General features: G+C 31.3%; 5 protein-coding genes across 5 annotated transcripts; 2 read left to right on the top strand and 3 right to left on the bottom strand.

The window, feature by feature from the left end:
• Nucleotides 1-836: 836 nt before the first annotated feature.
• LOC148238469 (uncharacterized) lies at nt 837-2019 on the top strand. Its single transcript, XM_088190819.1, has 2 exons — nt 837-953; nt 1037-2019. Exon 2 carries the CDS (start codon nt 1054-1056, stop codon nt 1450-1452), a length of 399 nt encoding a protein of 132 aa, XP_088046945.1. The 5' UTR covers nt 837-953; nt 1037-1053; the 3' UTR covers nt 1453-2019.
• LOC148238468 (tRNA (34-2'-O)-methyltransferase regulator WDR6) lies at nt 1994-8110 on the bottom strand. Its single transcript, XM_088190806.1, has 5 exons — nt 7967-8110; nt 7620-7906; nt 6502-6687; nt 4071-6439; nt 1994-2120 (listed from the first exon to the last, which is right to left on the bottom strand). The coding sequence occupies exons 1-5, from the start codon at nt 8055-8057 to the stop codon at nt 2054-2056; spliced, it is 3000 nt and encodes a 999-aa protein (XP_088046932.1). The 5' UTR covers nt 8058-8110; the 3' UTR covers nt 1994-2053.
• A 1952-nt stretch (nt 8111-10062) lies between these two features.
• Nucleotides 10063-13649, bottom strand: LOC148238467 (transcription termination factor 5, mitochondrial-like). The gene is made up of 8 exons (XM_088184947.1): nt 13470-13649; nt 13169-13400; nt 11977-12140; nt 11502-11842; nt 11299-11430; nt 11116-11225; nt 10464-10682; nt 10063-10378 (listed from the first exon to the last, which is right to left on the bottom strand). Exons 1-8 carry the CDS (start codon nt 13600-13602, stop codon nt 10159-10161), a joined length of 1551 nt encoding a protein of 516 aa, XP_088041073.1. The 5' UTR covers nt 13603-13649; the 3' UTR covers nt 10063-10158.
• Nucleotides 13650-14579: 930 nt separating this feature from the next.
• LOC148238466 (transmembrane protein 222) lies at nt 14580-15635 on the top strand. Its single transcript, XM_088185066.1, has 4 exons — nt 14580-14731; nt 15018-15228; nt 15300-15430; nt 15509-15635. Exons 1-4 carry the CDS (start codon nt 14634-14636, stop codon nt 15585-15587), a joined length of 519 nt encoding a protein of 172 aa, XP_088041192.1. The 5' UTR covers nt 14580-14633; the 3' UTR covers nt 15588-15635.
• Nucleotides 15636-16783: 1148 nt separating this feature from the next.
• On the bottom strand, nt 16784-21612 carry mio (GATOR complex protein mio). Its single transcript, XM_088184828.1, has 15 exons — nt 21345-21612; nt 21085-21276; nt 20885-21025; nt 19827-20021; nt 19563-19758; nt 19102-19504; nt 18948-19041; nt 18536-18692; nt 18280-18463; nt 18047-18220; nt 17833-17971; nt 17631-17769; nt 17362-17572; nt 17041-17252; nt 16784-16970 (listed from the first exon to the last, which is right to left on the bottom strand). Exons 1-15 carry the CDS (start codon nt 21505-21507, stop codon nt 16877-16879), a joined length of 2694 nt encoding a protein of 897 aa, XP_088040954.1. The 5' UTR covers nt 21508-21612; the 3' UTR covers nt 16784-16876.
• Nucleotides 21613-23346: the final 1734 nt, after the last annotated feature.

The following is a 23346-nucleotide window of genomic DNA, read 5'->3' as shown; positions in this document are numbered from 1 at the left end:
TACATGTTTTCAATACGATATGCTTTCGAGTGGTGCATGAGGTAGCACAGACCATTTCGTCAAAATTCCGCCAAGAGAACGTGTACGTCACGTCAGTGTTACTAAAGTACCGCTACAAGTTTTGCCCATAATAAAACCTATATATGTATATATACATATAAATGCGCCCCCACAACAACATTAAGAAATTTCCTCATTTTGCTAAAATTATTCCCGATATATTTAGATAAAAACTTTATTTTAATGCGTTTACCATACATAATTCATTTCAACAAAATAAAAATCTTTTGTCTCAACACGTGTTTCATATTAGCAAATATAGAAATTATTTTGTACCAATATAAAGTTTGACTCTTTTTTGGCTTATGACATCGGAGAACGGCTTGTGTCATTGCTTAGTTGTACGTATATTGCCAGTTCTTATTAGCATCGTCTGTATACATACTTTTTCCAAAAATGGTATAATAAAGCATGCAAAAACATTATTGCATTATGTTAAAATATTTAAATTTTTAACTTATACCCACATATTTTTAGTGTAAATTTAAATTGTATATATATATTATATAATTCTCTAAGGTGGGGGGGGGCATTGCCCCTATACCCCCCTCTCCATGGATGATCTGTCAGTAGTCGCTTTAATTCTGCGAAACAATTTTCATTTATGTTCGGCATTACACCATTACAAAACATAAAATTTTACATAAATCAATTAGCATCGTATTACATTTGTATTTATATTATTTGTATCATAATAAAGTAATTTAAATAATATTGTCCATATTACTTATTCTTTTTTATTTAATCATTCATATGCAATGTCAAATATATATGGCCAGAATAGTTGTTTCTAAGACTATCATAAGAATAAAAATAGAGTGTATTGATAATGACCTCACATAGATTATGACTTTTGTCTACCTTACTTCCTGATATTGCTTCAATCGTATAGTGTAAATATAATTTTAGATATATTCACATATAAACTTTATAACCTGTTTTTTTTTATCTATTTCTCTGGTATATTATCATATAGTTTAATCAACTGACGCAATGTTCAACCTGTTCAAGAAAAAACACTCTTCGCATCCAACGCACGACGACTCTCATTCACCAATTCCTGGACCCAACACTGACGACTTTGTGCACGTGAATAGCGAACAGACAGCGGACACGAATCCCTTCGGCTCACCGTCATTTCCTTTGTACCCACCGATCAATTTTCCTCCGGGAGGCAGTGCCATGCCAGCGATGCCTATCGTGCAAAGAAAAGAAATTAACTTTCTCCACGGCGTGCCGTTCAAACTCAGCAAAGACTTGACACCCGGCTCTAACAATGAAATAGTAGCGATGCAATTGAGCGAAGTCATGGCATATTGCACACAACGACTAGGCTTGAATTCGACCGAATACGACTTTTCAGTGGAGAGAAGTGTGCTCGCCGAGAATTAGGCATGACGATTTATACCTCATTGCTTATAATTTATTTATTTAACAAGTAATATTTTTATGAGATTAAAGTTGTAGTTGGCTTTACGTTAAAAATTATTTTTTTTACAACGCTCAAAGGTTCTGTGCCATTGTCTTATGTTGCTTTTATGCATATTATTTCAGAACGGATATGAAATAAGTATTTTTATATATATTTAAATTATGCATCTTTAAATTAAAATATTATATATTTGTTAAATTTATTGATTGTTCCATATTTTTATCAAACAATCGTCAATCAAGAATTTCATGACATTTTCTTAATGTATAAATATTGTTTATAATATACAGCAGTGGCGTGCTGTCCATAGATGCGGTAGATTCAAAACGCCACCAGCATAAACGGTTGATGGCAAGCGACTCAGCCGATCATGTGATCGTGTTTATAGTCGATTAACCGTGCATGCTGGTGGCATTTTGAATCGACCACATATATGGACGGCACGCCACTGATATACAGATATTGATATGTATACATTTGTTTAAATAATAAATGTACTAATAGTTTCTGACATTTTTAATACAAAACATTTTTATTAACATTTCTTATATAATATAATAATTAATTCGTAAAATTTATCCTGAAGATTTCCATTCCTTTTCCATAGACACATCCTACTATTTGATCCCTAAAAATAAATATTTGATAGTTATAATTCAGTCGGATCGCAGATGCTTTTCGGTGCTAATAATGCATAGACCCTTGAATGAATGAAAGATTGTTAAATCTAGCAGCTAGGTGCAGGGATCTATTCACCGTAAGCACCAAAAAGCATCTGCGAATTGAGATTTAGTAATGATATGTACAAAGAGTTTGGATCACGTGTGATACTTGTATATATGAAATATCAAACAGTAAGTTCTCACTGCGATAAAGCCCGAAATTTAAATAATATATATATCTGATTTTTATAATTGATAAAACGATTTCTCTGTGGTTATTTTTTTGAAATATATAACGAAATATTTTGATCCAAATTTAAGAATGACGTTACAACTTGACACAATATTTCTCTGAATTCAGTTCGTTCTTGACTTGGCATGTGCCGGATGTGTTCACAAGTGACATTCAATATGTTTCGCCAACCCTCAAACTTTTTTATAAAACATTGTTTTAACAAATTTTATTGTGTTCATTACAGTATCCTTAAAAATGGGCAAAAATCGATCTGTCAATCTTGTAAGATGTTATTTTGATGCTGTAGTAATATGGTAATTAAAAATAAAATAAAAATATATCATCTTCCTTACTTTAAATATAATGAATTGTTTTCTTCCGTCACGTGAGCTTCGCTATAATGAGATTTCACTGTACTATGAATCTTAAAAAAAATCTAAAAAAACGGTCCCGAATCTATCTGGAAAATATTTCTTAAAATATATCATAATCAGTGAAATCATATTGGAATACATTTGCTCCAGAGATATATTTTTACCTGTGAAAATATATATCTACTGGTGAAAATGTAATCCGATATGATTTCACTAAAATTATATATTTTTCAAAAATATTTTTGGGATAGATTCCAACGTTTTTTTAGATTTTCTTTGAGGGATAACCTAAGAATTTTTGGTTTAGAATCAGGGACGTCATTTCAGTTTTTACAAGGGGGGCGGGAAAGTTGCCCAGTCAGTAGTCGTTTTTTTTAATATTTTGATTTCATTAAAATTCTTAGTATATCGTTAAATGACAAACATTTTTCTGGCCAAATTTCAGGGAGGCAAATGCCCCCCCTGCACCCCTCCAAATGACGTCTCGGGTAGGAATCATGTTCATGAACAAGGATCGAATAGTATTACCTAAAAAAGTTAGTATCAAAACTAATTGATATATTTTGGAAAACATTCATACATATTTTTTGTGATAATGAAACAACACACGTTGCAAGAAAGCAGAGATTATTTAAATAAGTTTTAATCAGTCTACTGTTATTTTAAAAAGGCTAATCGGGAATAGTTGTGAAAAAATTGTGGATTTAGTGGAAAATTATTAAGATATACAAAAAATCGTTAATTTTGCTGCACATGTATTCACATAAAATAGTATGTATAGTCCTAAACACGATAGCAGAGCTTGGGCAACAGAAAAGAGTGTAAGATTAGAGAAAAGAAGACTCACTTTCAGAAGAAGAGCAAGAAAATGAGCAACCAAAGCAATTGGCCAAGAAGATGATAGAGAACATTTGCAAAAGTGTCAAAAGCAATAAATGATTTTTTTGTGTGCTTTATATTTATTTATGAAGAAAAGAAAATAGCTACAGGGCAAGCACTATGTACTTTTAATAAGTAGATGGTGTTTAAATGTATGTATATACATTTTTATGTGTACGTATTTTAAGTGTATATATGTAGGGCCATTTTATATTCAATAATCCTTTGAAATAAATCCTATTATATCTAAAATCGCTAAAATTTTAAGTTTTGACTTATTTGACTTATACGAAAAGTCGAGGACTTATTGTAACAACTAATATTTGTGTCTGAAATGGAAATAGAACTCTGTATCCTTCTGAATAAATAGCCCCCGTGATCCGGACTCTATTATACATAACATAAATTGAGTAAAAACAAACATTTACCTTTCATTATCAAGCAAACTTAATCCTTGCACATCTGAAACGTTCACGTGATATTGATCCACAAATTCACAATGGATCAAATAATCATAATGCCATTTTAAAATAGTGATTCTTTGATCAATGGACGTACAAATAATAAAGTTGTACTTGAGAAATTGTACACCAGTGATCTGTGCACAATGATGTTTATCACAATGCCATTTACACAAATGAGACAGATCCACCTTGTCATCGACATCAATTTCCAACATTATGACGTTCAATTGAAGATCGTTATCGTCACCACCAGTTAATATTAAGTATGTGCTATCATTCAACATCTTTACATCGAAGCAATTTATACCAGCTTTATGTAGTTTTATTTCATGAAACGGTTCAATATCATTGACCCAATTCCAAAATGCTATAAAACCATCAGTATACATCGTCATTATAATCAATTTAGTATCGAATATAATATAATGCACTTTTAAGATACACTTTGAATGATATTTTAAACTGGCTTTCAATTCCAATTTGTCATTATTCAGAGAAAATATTCTTAAGAATGTATCAGAGCAACCAGTCAATATAAACACTGAAGAATCGTATAATAAACTGGCAATACTCATGATTCTCGTCTCCGCGTCCATATCTTTTTCAACTTGCTGCCATCCAATTCTACCTTTTCTTTGAAGATCCGATCCTTTCAATAAATAATTATCAATCTCTTTACAATCTAATGTGTTACTACCATCTTTGGGAATGGAAATATCCCATGCACAGATTTGTGCTCTTCCGCCAGCAGAAAATAATAAATAACGATCCTTCAATGTTAAAACACTCATACATCTAACACTAGATAGATGTTTGCTAACATTACACAAATCATCAAATTTTATTTCATTATTTTTATAATAACGATTGAATCTAATCGTCGTATCTTCTCCGGCCGATATAAATATGTGATTATCCAAATCTAATCGTAATGTAAGAAGAGCGTTGATTTCTTTTATATGAAAACCATCAATCAAGTTGACTGGAGCATCTTCGTGCATCACATCTACTGAATGTATCGCAGAATTTTTAATAAAAGCAAATTGATAGTATGATTTAAGATCGTCGTCTACTTTGCACCATTTCTTTTTAATGTCCCAAGATCGATGACCGCCACCACAGTTTATCTCAAATATATTCTGACAATCCTTTACTTTGGTAAAGACAAACGACGATTCTCTAAAACCACAAACTATCGTATTCTTCTCTAAAACACGTTCCACCCAATTAAAAGTCAGCTTTTTACTATGCAAAAACTGTAATTTACTATCAAATAATTTAAAATATTTAATAGTTCCATCCCTTCCGGTTGTGATTATTTTATCGTTATCTATTTCAATAGAATTACTTCCTAATCTTCCGTGCACTTTAGAAATCGTCTGTATTGGATCTGCACTTGCCTGATTAAAAACATGAACGTTTCCACATCTATCTCCGACGATCAATAAATATCTCGGCTTACACAAATACGCAGCGACTGTTAACCAACGCTCTTTACACATCGGTAAATTAAATTGATGTAATTCAACGATTCTATCGCCACGAGAATGCCATACTTGAATCACTCCTCTTCTATCGCAAGTGACTATATTCCTATCTTCTAACCAATGAACAGAAAGTAAGCCGTTGGTAGATAATTTCTGATCGATACACTCTATAAGAATCGGATCAAACTTGCACGTCTCAGCCAAAACTTTAACGTCTCCGATCATATTCGATAGAATAATGTATTGTCTACATTTAGATATAGACATATTAGAATATTTAGTGGCAATCTCTTTACCGAACCACTCCTCAGTTTCAAAATCGTAATATAATAAATTACCCTGTTCGGTCAAACAAATAACGTTTCCTCTATATGTAAAGCTAATCTTTTTAGGAACAATTTGATCATTCATGAACGTTAATGTTTTAATTTTATGTTCATGATACTTTAAACAGTTTGATAGTCGAATCAATAGGACTCCCGAATCACCGCCTCCGGTTATTAATAAATCATTTTTGATATTGTAATCAATGCACCATAAGCTTCCGTCTTGCCTAGCTCTGTGTTTGTTAATCAATTTCCCTTCAAAATCCCAAATACATATTAATGAATCTTCGCCGATTGATATAACATTCTTATCGACGATGACATTTCTCATGACTCTAGCTGTGTGTCCGAACATGGCTATTTCTGACGATATCTGCACATTTTTCCAATAATCTAACAACTGTGGATTGTTCAAAGTTTCTTTCAGATTATTTATCTTCCAAATTCTTACTGATCTATCATCTGATGTAGTCGCTATGATATTTTCACGCTCACTATAAGATATTGAGAATATGACACCCTGAAAAAATGATTCAAATATTTAATAAATAAATTTATGCATAAAGAAAACGATTATCATACCTTATGTCCGATTAGATTATGAAGTATTGATTTATAACCCGTTTTCCACAGTATAACTTGTGAAAAAACTGTTCCAGCCATCACTAACACAGAAGAATCCATAGCGTAAAGAAAACCACTATATAAAATGCATCTTTCGTCACATTCGTAAGAATCTAACATTTCTGCCGTTATCACATTCCAAATCTTGAAAAAAAATAATAACATCGAAAATGGTATTAATCTATCTATCAATGAATATGTCCTTATTAAAAAATAATAAAGCAATTTGTTTAGGTGTATGCATATTACATACACTAACTTATAATGTTGCAGACATAATGAATTTTTATTTATTGCTATTGAATTAATTTTTAATACATGTTTCTTTATTTTTGAGTCAGATAGATATTCATCATTGAAAAAAGCTGCCCTTCGGACATCTGGTAAGTATAAAAGCAATTCAAGTTCCTTTTCGTTTTTAAGTGCTTATTTATTTATTGTAAATTTTCAGTTGTGTTACAACCGGGTAAACACAATCAAACACTACTAAGTAAGTAGCGAGACACCAGACTAAAATCAGTCTGTAAAACAGTGACATAAATTTAATTAATTACAAAATATTATTAAAGCTTACAGTCGATATATATCATAATGCTCGATTTAATTTGATTTCATCACAATACTTATCAGTGAGATTAGGAAAATCTAGGAAAACCTATTATGGGATAATCAATTGCAATTATAACTATATAAAAATCATTAATTCTGATCCCCAAAACGATAAATTGAAAAATATGGAATTAAAACCTAATACGGAAAAACATATGGAATTTAAATTCCATATGGAATTTTAACACAAGTTTTCTAGAAATTAGTCACTAACTCATACCACTGGTTGCTGCCAATCAGAAAATATTCCAATTTTATTATTGGCACACCAAAACAAGCGAAACACTCGTTGAAACTCGTTGAAGGGTCTTAGTTCCCGAGCTGGCGGCAATTTCTAATGTAAGCTATGACTGCGAGGATGAACTAGCATATATTGCTCTTATCATTGTATTTGAATACTTTGTGAGTATATTTTACAAATGACTGTCTTGATTGAATTAGACCGCAATATATTTTAATAGACTCACCTGTACTACGTTATGAGCCGTAAGTATGGCGATCTTCGTATCATTCTCAATCCAAATAAGCGTCAGAATCCAATCGTTTATCTTAATTTTAAATTTCAATTGTAGAATGGCACAATCATTTTTAATTTTATATGATAACAAACATATTAATTTGCCGCCATATATCATAACCTTATTTTCTTTTGTAGACGAAACGATTCCGTGAATCTTTTGCCCAATAAAGATCGGTTTTTGGGCAAGTAATTTTCTGACTTGAACATTGTATAAACTCAGAACGTTTCCTATGCCTGAAATACAAAACAATGTCATAAAAATTAAACAGCAATAGTTTTACTTTTATTCTGTACCAGTAAATAAGTAAACGTCTTTCACTATTTTCAAAGCTGTAACATCAGTTCTAACTAAAATAGATTCAAAGTTATCACTTTCATAACTCATTTTTTGTTTACGTCAAATTCCATGTGGAATATGAATTTGACGTTTACACAATTGAAAATGTTGTCATATGAAAATGTTTTGCGCAATTTTTTTATATGGTAAACAAATAAATTATCTAAATATTTATGCTTTTATTTTCAAAATAAACTATTTTTTAATGAATTTAATGTTTTTACATTATTTCGAAAGGCGGCTTCCATAAATTATGTCATACGTTTAGGGGGTGGTCAGCGATATTGTGGCAGTGTGAAGCAAACAAGAGCCTGGCGAAATGAAATCTTTTGACATAAGGGGTTGGGGGTAAAAAAAATTCATTAAAAACCTGTGACATTATTTATGGAAGCCAACAAATAGAATAATATGTGGCGTTCAGAATATTAAAGTTGAATTCAACAATAAATGTTTTTTATTTTATAATAATATTCCTTAAGCCTCGAAGATAAGCATAGTATGGGAGCCGATTTTATATTTGTTATGGCCAAAAACGGGTCGGTGCTAGAGTAGCATTGGCGTGACAATTTTCTCTGTATTCGGCCAATCTTCCGTGCGTTCGGACGCATCGTCTCGCGTCCACACTTTTACAATGTAAACAGCTCATATATTCAATAAAAATACTACTGCAGTGGCTCAATCTGTGTCTAATTGCCACCCGTCACCATCACCGTCCCTAAAATAGTAAAATTTGGTTCATAGAAAATTTCAAAAACTACAGATTAGTGGTCGCTTTACCGGGGTAAATTACCCCAAATGGGGTAAAAATCAAATTTTTAAGTTTTAATTGGCATGCCTTCATTTAAAAATATACATTTTCTGAAACATATTTTTTAAGACTCCAAAATCAACAAAAAATGGTGTCCTTATTTTTTTTGCAAATTCAAATAAATGAATTTTTTATTTCTGGCAAACCAATGAATATACCGCTAAGCAGTTTCTTTAGCGGTATTCTAAATCACAAAGGGCCATCCCTATTGTTAATATGTATTTTGTAATTTTTTCCTATTTGTTTCGGTCCATTCATGTAACGATGGATATGTCTTTTCCGCTTATATTATAATGCAAATAAGTTTTTTGCAACAAGTAATTCAATCCCAAATTGCAATGTCTCTAGTTGTACGGGATCACCTTTAAGCCTGGACCAATCTCAAAGACTGCTATAGACAATAAATAATCTTGAACTATGCTGGGTAAATACAAGAAATTGACAAAAATTCAATGTGAAATACAAAGATTCTCATAATCCCCTCCATTCAATTAGAGCTTGTAGAATGACCTAATATTTATACTACTGGCTAGGTATAGCTTTTATGTAATCAACCAATTCTCAAGCTCTCGAAAATCTAAAAATAAATTGTAGGGATATTTTTTAAAGTTTATACACTTGATCCAACGGGTGACAACGTACGATTGAAGTCACCGTAGTTGTATTTTAAAAAGACACATCTCTTTTTAAAATTCGTTTAGGAATTGTCATGACCGACATATAGCCGGGCTATACAGGTGGTCGCAAAGGGTGCCATTTAATTATATTTAGCATGGTATCGATATCTCCTCGATTCTTCGAGAAAATATTCGGAGATGGTTGACTTTTTTTTAGCTCCCAGAAATTTTGTCCTCACTAAAAATATTCAGTTCGGGATAGTTTCTTAAGAAATATTTCCGCAATGATAATTTTTTAGCTCTCAGGAAAAATTCTTACTTTTTTATAGCCCGTGGCGCTGAGCATTCTAGGACTGACCCTGGACCGATGTGGGTGGAGGTAAGGTGATAACCTTTTTTGGCTAAATTTTTTTAGTGTCCTTAGCTATTTTCAAAATCTGGTCACCTTAGTTAAGATCAACATCACTATTCGATTGTTTTTTTATCGACCCAGTGTTGACCTGATGTGATCAAAAATATTATCACAATTATCAAGCATTACCGTTTTTATGTTTGTACAAGATGTGGAAATCATTAAGCTTAAAAAGTAAAACTTTGCTCTACTTTGAACTAATAATGTAATAAAACGTCCAATAAAAGGTGTTTTTATTCTGAAAATATACATCTACATGATATTTACACATTCTGTATTAGAAAACAAAATACATTTAAATGCATATCACGATTATTTTATCCATAAGCCGTCGCCAGTAAAATTGTGATTTATTTCCAAAAAATACAAAACTATATTAAGCAACTGCAAGTTTGTTATGTTATCCTTAACAATTTGGTTCCTGAAAACTTCGTACATGTTAAGTTTAACATTAATGTTTTTATATTTTGTATCGTCTGTCTTTCTTATAGGTATCTGTTGGACTGACACCAGTTCTTTCATAATATCTTTTCTGAAAATTAAATATAGATAGCATAGAAAATAAATATAAAAGCGAACATATATACATATTAACCCATCAATTATTTACTACTTACACTGGATACAATAGTAAACAGCTATTTTGAAATATTTCTTCGTCTGTAAATCGTAATTTTGTTGATAAAATTTTTTGGGTTTCTAATATATTACTTATCGGCACAGATGTCCAAAATGGATGTCTCTTTATATTCTGTATTTGTTCTTTGGACATGAATGATGATAGTGCATTGACAGAATCTACTCCTCTCGTTTTATCACCAAACGACTTTGTAAGCCTATAAATAAATAAGTAAAACATATGAGATAAATGTTAACATACAGATGGGCTAAAATAAAAAAAAATACTTTTTAAATGGCTGTCGTAGTGCCTTATATGTGTTAACCGGTAATGATATATTATTACCGGTTAACACATATACCACTAATTTAGAAGCATTGTAATCTAAGCCACAGTATATACACAAATTCGTCTGAAATGTTCAAAGTCGAAGTTACGGCAAGTGAGGTAATGGTACATGCACACAATAGTCACATAATTTTCTTTTTTTAATATTTATTTTTCACATAAATTATAAATAACCGTGACCACGATTTGCAAATCTCTATTGTGTGAAAGCGAATACGGTAAATACTGTTTTAGCATCTGACGTGTTAACGATATAAGCATTTAAAAAGTATTTTCTTTTAGGTTACTAAAAATAAATTAACCTGGTAAATTCTTCATCGCTGCAAATTAGTTTATCTAGACTTAAGCATTTTTTATTTATATTCGTTAGCCGAGGCATTACTCTATTATAAAAATATACTAAGAAAAGCATCTGAAATAAGAACTTTTGTTTTTACACATTTTTTCAAGTTATACGTATATGATTTAGAATTGTTAATGAATACCCTGCCATTATCCCAATGGTGTTTTAAAATTGGATGGGATTTAATTACATCCAATCTTTCTTGAATTGTTTTGCTTGACAGTCCAAAAACACAGAAACATTTTTTCTGCGTATCGTTCGGCACTTTCTCTTTCTGAAAAAATATGTAATACTTTTACTTAAAATGTATTGATTTAGTTGAAAAATTACAATTTCAATATTTACCTCCAATATCGCCTGTATATCAAATACAATTTTATAATTTCTTTTTACTATGGCCGGATATTGTTTTACAACGTCGTGCATGCTCATGCCGGCAATCTCTTTAACCTTTGTAAATAAATTATTTACGTTCTCATTATCAGCCATAAGCATAAAGCTGTATGTTTTAGTCATTATTTTATTATTCTCAAAATTATTTTTTATAAGTTGCATATTTTTACACATATTTGTAATAGATTTGTGTTTGAATTCGATATGTGTTTTAAAGAGCTTAGTGATTTTGTCATCAGGTATTTCAAATTCACTGGAGAGAAATTTCCTTATCACTTTTTGTCGAATTTCGACTAAAATAAATATTTAGTTTTATAAGAATGTCATATTTTCCGCATATTTAATGCAATGTTTAAAAACAAAAAGTCTATGTCATAGAAAAAAATATAGGTGTTTCGCTTTTATAACATTTATATATTATACTTACAAAGAGTCTCGTTGTCATTAGTATCAATATCGTTTGATTTTATTTTTATATTTGGAAACACGTTTAAAGAAGAAATGAGACTGTTTTTAACATTTACGTCGCTATCTAAAATCCCGGCTAATTTTAGATCGGTAATACTCTTTCGTCTCACTATCGAAACATATCTGAAATTAAAAATATTCACTATAAATACATTTATTAGGTATAGATGAGGTATTTTCTTCCACCTCTTTTATTAATATTCATTAGTAAAAAAATGATGACAAATTTTGAGTGAAAAAAATTAAAACTCATCTGTGCATCTCCAAGTAATGCATATTATTTAAAAACCTTTGCTGACACAAACGTATTTTCGAAATTGTTTAAAATTCACATTTCCAAAGACCAGGTTAAACTCTGGATTTTGCTTTTGAAGCTGCTGCTTACTTGGTATTTTCCGTTTCTATAGTCGGCGTTGCTCAATTTGGTTTCAAGATTAAATGCTCAGTTAAAAGTTTTTGCTGTGTTGTCAGAAGTGAATTCCAAATGGAAGTAACAATATATGAGCTACGTATCCGCTTTTATAGATTTGGTCTACCTGGGGGAAGCTACGTGCTCGACCACTATTCGCTGGATAGCCAAATATGTCGATTGGTAATGAATGGAATTTATTTTTATGTGTTTTCTTACATGGCAGTTGTGTTGAAGGATACACAACTTAGCGACTTGTCGTTTTGCATGTGAATGTGCTGACAATACAATAGCTGTACAAAAGCCATTAGCAACTACAAAAATGACCTCAAGTGCAGTGTTAAAGGCGAATATCTATAAAATCTCATTTACTCTTAGCTATTTGCTTTTTCGCTTTAATTTAATTTTATCTGAATTTCCAATATGCTGTGCCTTTGCCACGACTATAAATAAGTCATAATGAGTCGTTTAATGCGACAGAATGTTTCTCTCGCAAGGGGAGCATTAAATATATTTATTTTTAATGCTCCCCTTGAACACAGATGAACACAGTTTAGCAAAATCATCGTCTAGTGTTAAAGGATTTCATATAACTGAAAACCACACACAAGGCTAACTGAATATGAAAGTAAATTTATGAATATAAATAAGGTGACACAAAATTTCCGAGATGACCTCTTTTATTATTAGTGTCTTCTTTTTATATTTTCAAAATCTGGTCACTTTAATATAAAGTACTTACTGCGATAATATTTTTACATCAATATTTTTGATGCCGCATTCTTGTAGTATAATATATCTGTTTCTCAGTGTGATCGGATGAAATTTCAAAATCAATGGAAATTTTGCTATGTCTTCCTTAGGAATGTTTAAACTGTCCAAACATTGCGTGGCTTCATTGATCTGTTTTTCGCTGATTGTTTGGAATCCCGGATGTCGAATCATAAGAGATTGTATTTTGTATTTTGGCAAATCTGAAATTAAATAAATTATTAGTCGAACATCACTAAGACGCAGTTTCAGTAAAAAGCTTTGAAAGTAACCTAGAGCCTTTTCGCAAATCGTAATTATATCGTCGTGGACGTTCAATACTTGAATGTAATTGCATTTTGATACGCAAAAGTTTCTACTCTTCAATATCACGTTCTTAAATAAAAATGCACTTCTCTTCAACATGTTTGAAGCAACGATCAGGTTAGATTTTATTTTGACAGTTTCTCAGTGCTGCCATGTCAAAAAATATAACCAAATCTAAATGGCTCGTATTTTTCGAGTCAGAATTTTAACAAGGTTTTGGTCAGAATTTATATTAAATGGTCAGAATACATGGTCAGATTCGATTTTTTCAGTTGGCAATAGTGTTATCGTTTAAGATTGGTACAACTGTTCGACGGCATCTGTCGTTTACATCTTGACAGTTCTGACGCGCCAACGCTGAATCAACAGCTCTTGTCAACGCCAACTATTAAACCTTCGCTACGACCACCACTACGGTGAATGATAATCAAAGTGTAACATTATAAAATAAAACAAAATTTATTTTATAACATGGTTTTCATTTAATAATAATTACAAATTTATATAGGAAAAGAAACGACTTTCACTGTAGAAGCAAACAACCTAACCTTTTTTTAATGATATTGTATTGATTTGTTCTCATTTCGGTATATCTTGAACAGTGTCCAGCATCATTCAATCTATAACTAACAATTCAAAAAGCGAAGACGCATATGTGAGTACCACAATTGGAATGAGATAATAAAATAGGTCAACTTCAAGTTTCCTGCGTAAAATATGTGACTATGGCAGCAAGTTACTTTTTTATGACCATGTGTTATTTTTATTCTGACTGTATACTATTTTTCTCTCGATAGTTAAGACTTAGATTTTAGTTTTATTTAAAAGAACAAAATATTGTTATCTTTACTGTATTTATTAGTGTAATATCAATTATGTAGGAGTATAGTTTCTTAATTATATTGCATATTCTTTTTTTTTCAATATTTATTTTTTTCACTGAAGTTTCGTCACTATAAAATATTAAAACTGTTTATGCAAGAATAATCGATAGTTTACATGACAAAAAACAAAACATTTTATTTTTACAAATATTATGAATACCTAATAATTATTAATGCGTTACACCACATTATTGAGTTTTCAAAACAATCGTCATGGCAACATTTAGCTAGTGTCAAATCGAGTTGATGAGACGTAAGAAGATTAATACTATGGAAACTCCGATTGACTTTGAGAGGGATCGATTTCCGTTCTGTATAGTTTGGACACCTATACCTATACTAACGTAATCTCATATTTCTGTTGATTATTTTTATATAGTACCAATTAAAATTTCCATGTACACTTTACTTTGAAGCGTATTTGGAGTGTTGAATGATATTAACAAAAGCAAGCATTGCATTTTGTCATCGACAAACTTGAACTAGAACATTTATGGCTCAGATCGGTTCCTAAACCAGGACATATTTTTCTTTCTGACCCAATGCAATATTTTCTACTTTTAAACTACAAGGCTGTATTGAGTTTATTAATAGATAAGGTCACTTGCTATTTTATATATTTTTATTTAGATGGGCTTTCCCAATCATCGGACATATGGGAATCGCAACGTCGACCGGTGTCATAAGAGATTTTGCTGGACCCTATTATGTTTCTGAAGACGACATGGCTTTTGGTAGACCGTACGTGTATTGGAAATTGTCACAACATAAGGCTATGGGCGGCGAAAGCGGTTGGGACTCTGCGGTGGCAGAAGCGTCTGAGATTTATAAAAAAAGAATGGTTAGCCAATTGCATATATGCAAGTTAAAAATATACATATACATTTGACGATATATTATATTAAATTCTAGCATAATCTTTTTTGCGATAATTGCCATTCTCATGTTGCCACTGCTTTAAACTTGATGGAGTACAATGGAAGCTCTTCTTGGAATATGGTAAAATTGGCATTCTATATCTTGATTTTCGGCAAATATGTGAGGTAAACTATCTACTATGACTAATTAAATAAATTTTATATATGAATGTTTAAAATAACCGTAACTCTATCATGTTTCAGTATTTTTGCTTTTCTCAAGAGATGGATACCGTTCCTTCTATTTCTCAGTATTATCCTGTTTGTTGGTTTCACAATATAATTGAGTCATTCCTTGTATTATTATATATAATAAATATATTCCATTGTTTATTAGTTTGTTTTTTAATAATCCCCCATTCTTTGACTAATAAGATAGTAATGAGTTATTCTACGATTTGATTTTGATTATTCTTGTATTTTTAATACAAAATAAGATGGGTGCAAATTTTTTGTGTATGAATTTATTTTATAAATTAAAAAAATTACCTTGCAGATGCAAGCATGGAATGATGTATTCTCAAATTATATCGGGATTCTGACCATACTGCAAAATTTAAGTCGTTGTAGAAGGAATGTTGGGGAATCCACCCCGGACCTCAGTCTATGTATAGGGCAATAGAGTAAATAATGGATAATCTATCAAATGACCATTTTACTTTATTATGTACTTGTTAAAAGGCAAGCAAGCGAATGTTTACCGTGGTTGATGGCTGAGTTTTGCAGACAATTAGACGCCAGAAGAGTCAATAATAGTTGATTGTACAAATATTTAAATAGTAATCTTAAAACTCTCGGCAACCAAAAGGTTAACATACTACTCCAATTTTTTTTATTGACGATGAGACTCCATGGTAGTATTTATACTTCACTAACTTTAAAATCCCATTTAAACTAAAAGAACTTTTATAACACTAATGTACAAGAAGCGTCTTTTAGTGTTCTTATAAAAATTATAATAATATTAGCACTTAATATGTAAGTTGATTTCGCACGAGCGATTTTTCACGCATATAAGAATATTAACATCGAATTTAACCACTTAAACACCAGCAACTCACCAGTGCGTTATTTGTTGATTATTATTTTTTTAAAACAAGTTAACGAATTATTTATAAATTGTATTTTTTTAATTATTAAAAATTATTGTAACAGCTTCATTTATCAATAAACCAATTATTTTTAGAAATAGATACTGACCCATGAAGGGAAATAATAGGTGACTCAAAGTAGCTGGTGTTTAAAGGGTTAAATGATTATTTTTTATTTGCACTCAATTAATGTATAATTTAAAGATGTCATGATCGGCTCTAAATTTCTTTTTAAAATAAAACTTATATTTTACAAATTTTAAATACGGAGGTAATAGTTCACCAATGAATGATACTTCTCAAAACAGGTACCTCTGTGGAGCGAATGGCACAGGACGCACAAATGTATCGGTATTATATTAAATATCTACAATAATAAATAATTATAAACAGTTTATGAGTATATTTTTATATATGTACGTATTTAAAAAATATCACTATATCAATATTGTTTATACAAGTTATATTTTATAGTATTTGGTCAACTAGTTGACTGAAGGAATGAATGACTAGACACTGAATCGATTGTGAAGCAATGGCACGTACAAGAAGTCACTGGGCATTCAACATGATTTCTAAAAAGTAATAATGTAATTTTTTAGTGCAATACTCAAATGAATATACTAATGAAAGATATGAACTCACTGAAACCATTGAGTGATGTGAGCAGCGTGTCCGCCGTGTCTGCACGTTTGGCACCACGTGAACCAGCTCGAAAACTCGCTACTCTTGTGTGCATCTCTTATGCTCACAGTGTTATTATTTCCGATTCCGGGCGCTCCGTGTGCTCCGACATGTAGTAAACATATTGCGCAACGCGGTAAAGGTTTTCGACAATTAGGACAAGCAGACATTTGCTAAAAGATATAATTTAATTTAACACCACAATATATAGGAGATTTATTTATTTATTTTATTACACTACGTTGGCGAATCTATTGATTTTATAATAAGAATTCGATTTACCTTAAATTTACTAGACGTAGCTGCTATTCTAGCGAATGTATTACGATTCCTAGTCAAGCCTTGCACGTTGGCCGATACATCTTTGCCGCAAAAATTACACGAGACGTAGACTTGATGAGTAGGTTTATTCGTTGGGTTGTAAGTGTTGAGCATTATATCGAACAATGCACGTTGAGTCCAAAAATGACAAGAATCTAACAAGTTTCTATAACTGAAATACAGAAATAATCAATTCTTTGTTTTATATCATTGTTATAATATTCAATTACCTAGTTATCCAATCTGCTACTTGTGGCTCCTTAAGCAGTTCGGAAGTGAAAGACCGAGCAGCAATCAGACTCACAGATTGAACATCACCCGTATTATCCAAATATTGTTGCAATAAGCTTATACATTCAGGCATTGTTCCTATTTAAATCATTATCATCAATTCATATAATAATATTCAATTAAATAAAATATAATTCTTACCAATCAATAAAATTCCAGCAAGATTCCCTTCATCGATTAAATTATGACTGATTTGATTGATGTAATCTGATAATTGTGCATCAGGAAGGAACATACAAGCGAATGCTATCTTATCATCTACATTTATCCCCATCTCATTCTATAATAATACAAACATAATTATTATCAATCAAACCATATTAAGCGAAATTTTAAATTTCATTAAAATAATTACCAAAACTCCATCGTAAGAACCGTTTTCTGAAGTCAGAAACGAAAATATTACTCGAACGTAAGGATCTGTTATATGACGTAATGTAGAACACGACTGCTTCCACACACTTCCCGGAGGATCAGAATATCCGGATAATGCCATTGATATCAATCCTAAATTGGCATTATCCGTAGACTATATAGAAATATAGTTATTACAAAATTCATTCAATTGGATTATCACACATTAAAAACCTTATCAGCTGCTTTATTCAAGATTTCTATAGCGTGCCTCAGCTTCATATTAAAAACGGCAATAGCGGCCGCTCGAGTGTACGCCTTCTGTGCTTCGAGCCGCTCCAGAAAAGATATTAAAGAAGTCGAGTCTTTATCGAAGATCCATCCGCATAAGTTTAAAGCTTTATCTCTATCTTCGCTTCTGATATAATTAATTTAAATTAGAACGTAACAATAATACGCATTATTTATGAAGTAAAAATGTTAAACATACCTATAAACAGTGTTATGTAAATAATTTACCGTTGAAAAATCTGATCTGACTGAATGTACGTGACTGGTTGGTGTATTTCCGTTAGCGCCGTTGGAAGAGTCTATTTTTAAAATGGTTTTGATTCCAGGATGCTTGCAAGTTGGACTTTTAATACAACCTAAATGATAATTAAGATATAGGCATAGTAAAATTACTACAATTACTACAATATATAGTCAAAACCAAAGAAGAAATGATTGAAATATTTGACCGTGGTACATTCTGATTTTATAAAATAAAATATTTTGGATTAGATTGAATAAACTATATTTTTTAAATGTATTTAACATGAAACTTTCGGTCAAGTTATATTAATTCTATATACTCTTCATTGATTTTTCAATATATAATTTATATATTTAAGAAGTGTGACCTTCTTCAACGAGCGAACGGCTGATGTACAACCAGTACCACATTTTCTTCAACAGTTCGTCTTCAGCCAAATCGCCATTTTGCCATAGATCTGGCTGTAAACAAAAATACGATTAATATTAAATGATATTAGAATACTAATATTTTATATTGACCTTTAATCCGTATTCAGTTGAAGCCCTTCGTTTGATTTTAACGGATATATCTTCCTTGATTCCGGAGCAATTATCAGATAACATTTTGAGAGAAGTGTTTCCGTGCGACCACACAAATGGACCGGAACCAAAGCCCCAATTTAGCGTTATTCTCTCACATACAGTATAATCGATTAATGTGCCTAGTACGGTCGCAGTTAGCAATCTATTATTGTCGGTCGGATGCCAACTGAAGCTATTTATGACACTGGCGGCTCCCGGTATTACAGAGCGTTCCAGAGCCGACGGAGGATCTCCACTGCCATCCAATGAATTCGACATTTCTTCTTCGTTTCCGACTCCGCGAAGATCAGCTAAGTGAAATAGTAAACTATCACGTTGTAGAAATCCAAGTAAATTACGCCTGAAAACAGATATGATTTAAAACTATACAAAAACACTCATTATAACTTAAACAATACCTAGTAGGACACCACATGATTTTTGTAACGGCTTTGTTCTGATTGAGGGTTATAATTGGTTTATCAAAAGATCTTCTATCCCATATGGTTATAATGTTATCCAAACGACTTGCAAGTTGATAATCGTTATGAGGATCAACGCAGACACCAAAAACGGCTTTAGTAGCAGCCATAGATACGGCTTTATTAGTAATATCTAAAATAAAAATGTTTTTTATATACAACATAGAAGATAATGTACTGTTTAACACAATAAATACATACCTCTAAGATCAAATATTTTAATTTGTTTTGAATTCATTCCGACGGCGAGCGTTCTAGGCTGACGATGCAGCCAAGCCAACGAATGAGCCATTTCTGATAAACCCATCTCAGCAACGGGTCTAGCTAATTCTACTGCTGGCGTCAAATTAGAGTATTGTGTTAATAAACTGCTTCCGAGACGAGGAGAAATATTTCCTGTACAAAAAAATATAATATTTTAGACTCTTTAATTCCTGTATCATCAGCTTGAAATAAAACTTAAAATAATAAGACATTCACATCTAAACCGTGATATTGTACTTACGGTTCTCAATCGAATCTTCGAATTATTCGCAAGATTTTCAACTATGCGAATATTGCAATAATTGATTGAATATTCCTAAAATATTCGTTTATACTATCTCAATTTAAATTTGACAAAAATCATCAAAGTGATCGTTTTTCTCTCAATATACCTGAGTGACCAGTGCCGCTCCTCAATAAAAAAATGCTTTTAAGTGCTTTCGAAAAACATTTGTGAATATAATGTTTGTATAACGTATTTACTATGACCGAATTCACAGAATTCGTACCTTTTATTGGCTATTGTATAGATAATAAATTCGATAAAATTAGGTATTTAAAATATTCCATCATCTTAATTCTGGTGCTTTAATTTACATGCAATTCCGCACAGAACAAACGATGATACGACTCCGATTTAAATATACATAGAATTTATACCAAAAATTATATACAACAGATAGCTTGTTATTGAACATAAATTCGAATAAAATTATGTATTAAAGCTAATTTTTTTTTCCCACAAACTTTATTTAATTAAAAAATAAATGTGTTTTTTTTCACATTGTGAAAAAAAACATGGAGAATTGAAACGGTCGTTTTGCCAAGATTCACATTCACAAGAAAGTATACTTTCGGTAAAACCTACGATAGGAATATCTAATAGAACAAAGAAATATCTAATAGAAAAGATTAAACAGCATAAAAATGTGATAATCTATTTTCTAAAATATTTTGGATATATAAAATAAACAGAAGAGAATATATATACAAACCATCATATGCAGTCGGACTTTTAGTAATGTCCCATAAAAGTATACAATGATCGTTTCTGTATTTATCCAACACGACGGCCAACAGTTCCGTGTCCATTGCATTCCAAGCGATTGCATTGCATTGCCTAGCATGGCGTGGTACTGCAGAATGATATAATTTAAATTATTTATTCAATTTAATATCTTAAGTAAATACGAACCAAGTTCTTTGCCGTTCAACGAATCGAAAGCCGTAGGTCCAAACGAAGTCAATATAATCTTTCCGTTGGCTTGTCCTAGCGCTAGTAATGTCTCGCTCTCGGGTTGAGGGCAAAGTTCCACACATCTAATGTAGTGATAAGTGTTATTACTGGCGACCAAGTGAGCCCCCGTAGATTCAGACAGTTTTATACCTGAAAAGTCATATCAAACATGGTAAAAGTTGTATGAAATAATCGTATTACAGTATATATATAATTACACGATGGCTTGTTTGATATATCTTCGAGCGGCCCAACTTCGTAGAGACTGATATCCGAGCCCCTGGTTACAAAATGGTTCCTGTTCGCAGGCGACCAGAACACCTCTATTTTTGCGTCGCCGACGCCACTCGTCATCATTTCGGATAAGAAAATTTTGCGCATTCACTGTAAAGCGTCACATGTACGCATTAGTCGACGGCGCAGATTGAAATGTATTAGCAGCTGTCAAAAGCGACACACTTGTTTTCATGTCAACATTTTTTGGCCGTAATCAACAGCTAAGCGGCCAAAAGTGTGATAAGAAATAATAAAGAGAAAATGAATGCGCAATAGTATTGAAAATATAAGTTTTCCAATATTTATTTATGCTTTATAAATATTAAATGTATATGATATCTATAAAAAAATAAAAGGATTTTCAATAATTCATAGAAATATTGAATTTTTATTGCCTAAATTCATCTACATCAGCATTATAGAAAATAAAATGATATTTTTTTAGCAATATTTGAAAAATATTCACCTAACATAATGTTCATAATATGAAGATACGTTAAAAATGAGCGCGAAAAATATCATTTTTTATATTACACTTAAAACTATTAAATAGTCTAAGTTGCTCGTGATTCAAAGATTTTGTCGGTCTCGTGAAATTGCCGGAAAGATCCGCCTTTTGTAATTGTTTAACGCTATCTTAGAAACAGATGTGCATCGCTTATTTTTATGAAGTTCGTATTCAATGTTTTGAAATGTAAATATTGTCAATCAATATTTAGTAAATCAGTTCCATCACATTAATCACCGTTGATTTTATTTCATGTATTTCGTTTGCGAACACGCAATTCTCTACAAAACAAAAAATGAGACGGAATCGAACTTTATCTGCATGAAATATTTTTTCACACTATCGTGAGAAAGTAAATAAGGATAGCCGTTTAGCGTCTGCCTTCCAGGGGGTAGGGGGGGGGCTGTGACGGCGAAAGCCAGGAAACTGTGAGGCAAATGCTCCAAAATAATACGAAGGTAGTTCTAGCGACTCTCTGATTGAGCCCTGTCCTGTGACGATCTATATTTGCCTAACTATTTCATATTTATATTAAATATTTAATTAGACACACGTGTGAATATTGATAATTACATATTAATGCGCAACACGTGTAAATAACTAATTACATACAATTTGTAACAGATGTCAATAATACTTTATTCCTTGCTATGCAAATTTATTTTTAGTAAAATAATATGAGGTTATTGAACCTGACCATTAGCGGTAGTTAATTTGTTCGTCCCAATAGCCGAAATAGGTGTTTTGCAGTGGTAGTTTTGTAGGATTAGAGAAAGTATAATTTGGTCGATGGAAATTCCTACGAAGTCCCTATACGCTTGCATCGTTTATTTTTATTCAATATATTTAACGCGGTAAATTTGTAATGCGTTTTCGTATCTATTGATTTTGATAAGTACAACGATGCAGACCTGAAGAGAAGAAATTCGAGCAATTCATCAATTCTACTCAATTTGTTCATCGCAGCATTTCAATATTCACAGATAGTTTTATTATCACTATGTTAACTTTATCTTAATCAAAAAATAATTATCATTCCTTTTAATAGAAAAAAATCATTAAATTTAATATATAAGTTTTGAAGAAAAGCACAATTAATTTTATATATTATTGTTTGTGCTGTTCAGCAGTAATTAAACACATTTTTAATTATTAATATACTTAAATTACCTGTTTTTTTCTATAAATACATATTTGCCAGGTTAGCTAAGATAACGAAAAATGTCGTTTTTCTAAGATTTTGTAGTTAATCACTTTTTAAATCAAATATACAAGGGGTATATACGTTTAAAATTTGTCAAAAAGCAAAATCATTCATGGCCAATAATCACCATTAAATGAGCAATAATAAAAATAGAAACCTAATTTAATTTATATTTAAAGTTATTTACAATAATTGGTAGTAATTTGATGTAATTTTTACATGGTCACCTAAG

Source organism: Plectrocnemia conspersa, unplaced genomic scaffold (assembly GCF_051122295.1).
Source record: "Plectrocnemia conspersa isolate PC_06_02 unplaced genomic scaffold, ASM5112229v1 ptg000001l, whole genome shotgun sequence".
NCBI lineage: Eukaryota > Metazoa > Arthropoda > Insecta > Trichoptera > Polycentropodidae > Plectrocnemia > Plectrocnemia conspersa.
The sequence above is the reverse complement of the archived record's forward strand: the minus strand, read 5'-3'. Positions and strand labels throughout refer to the sequence as shown.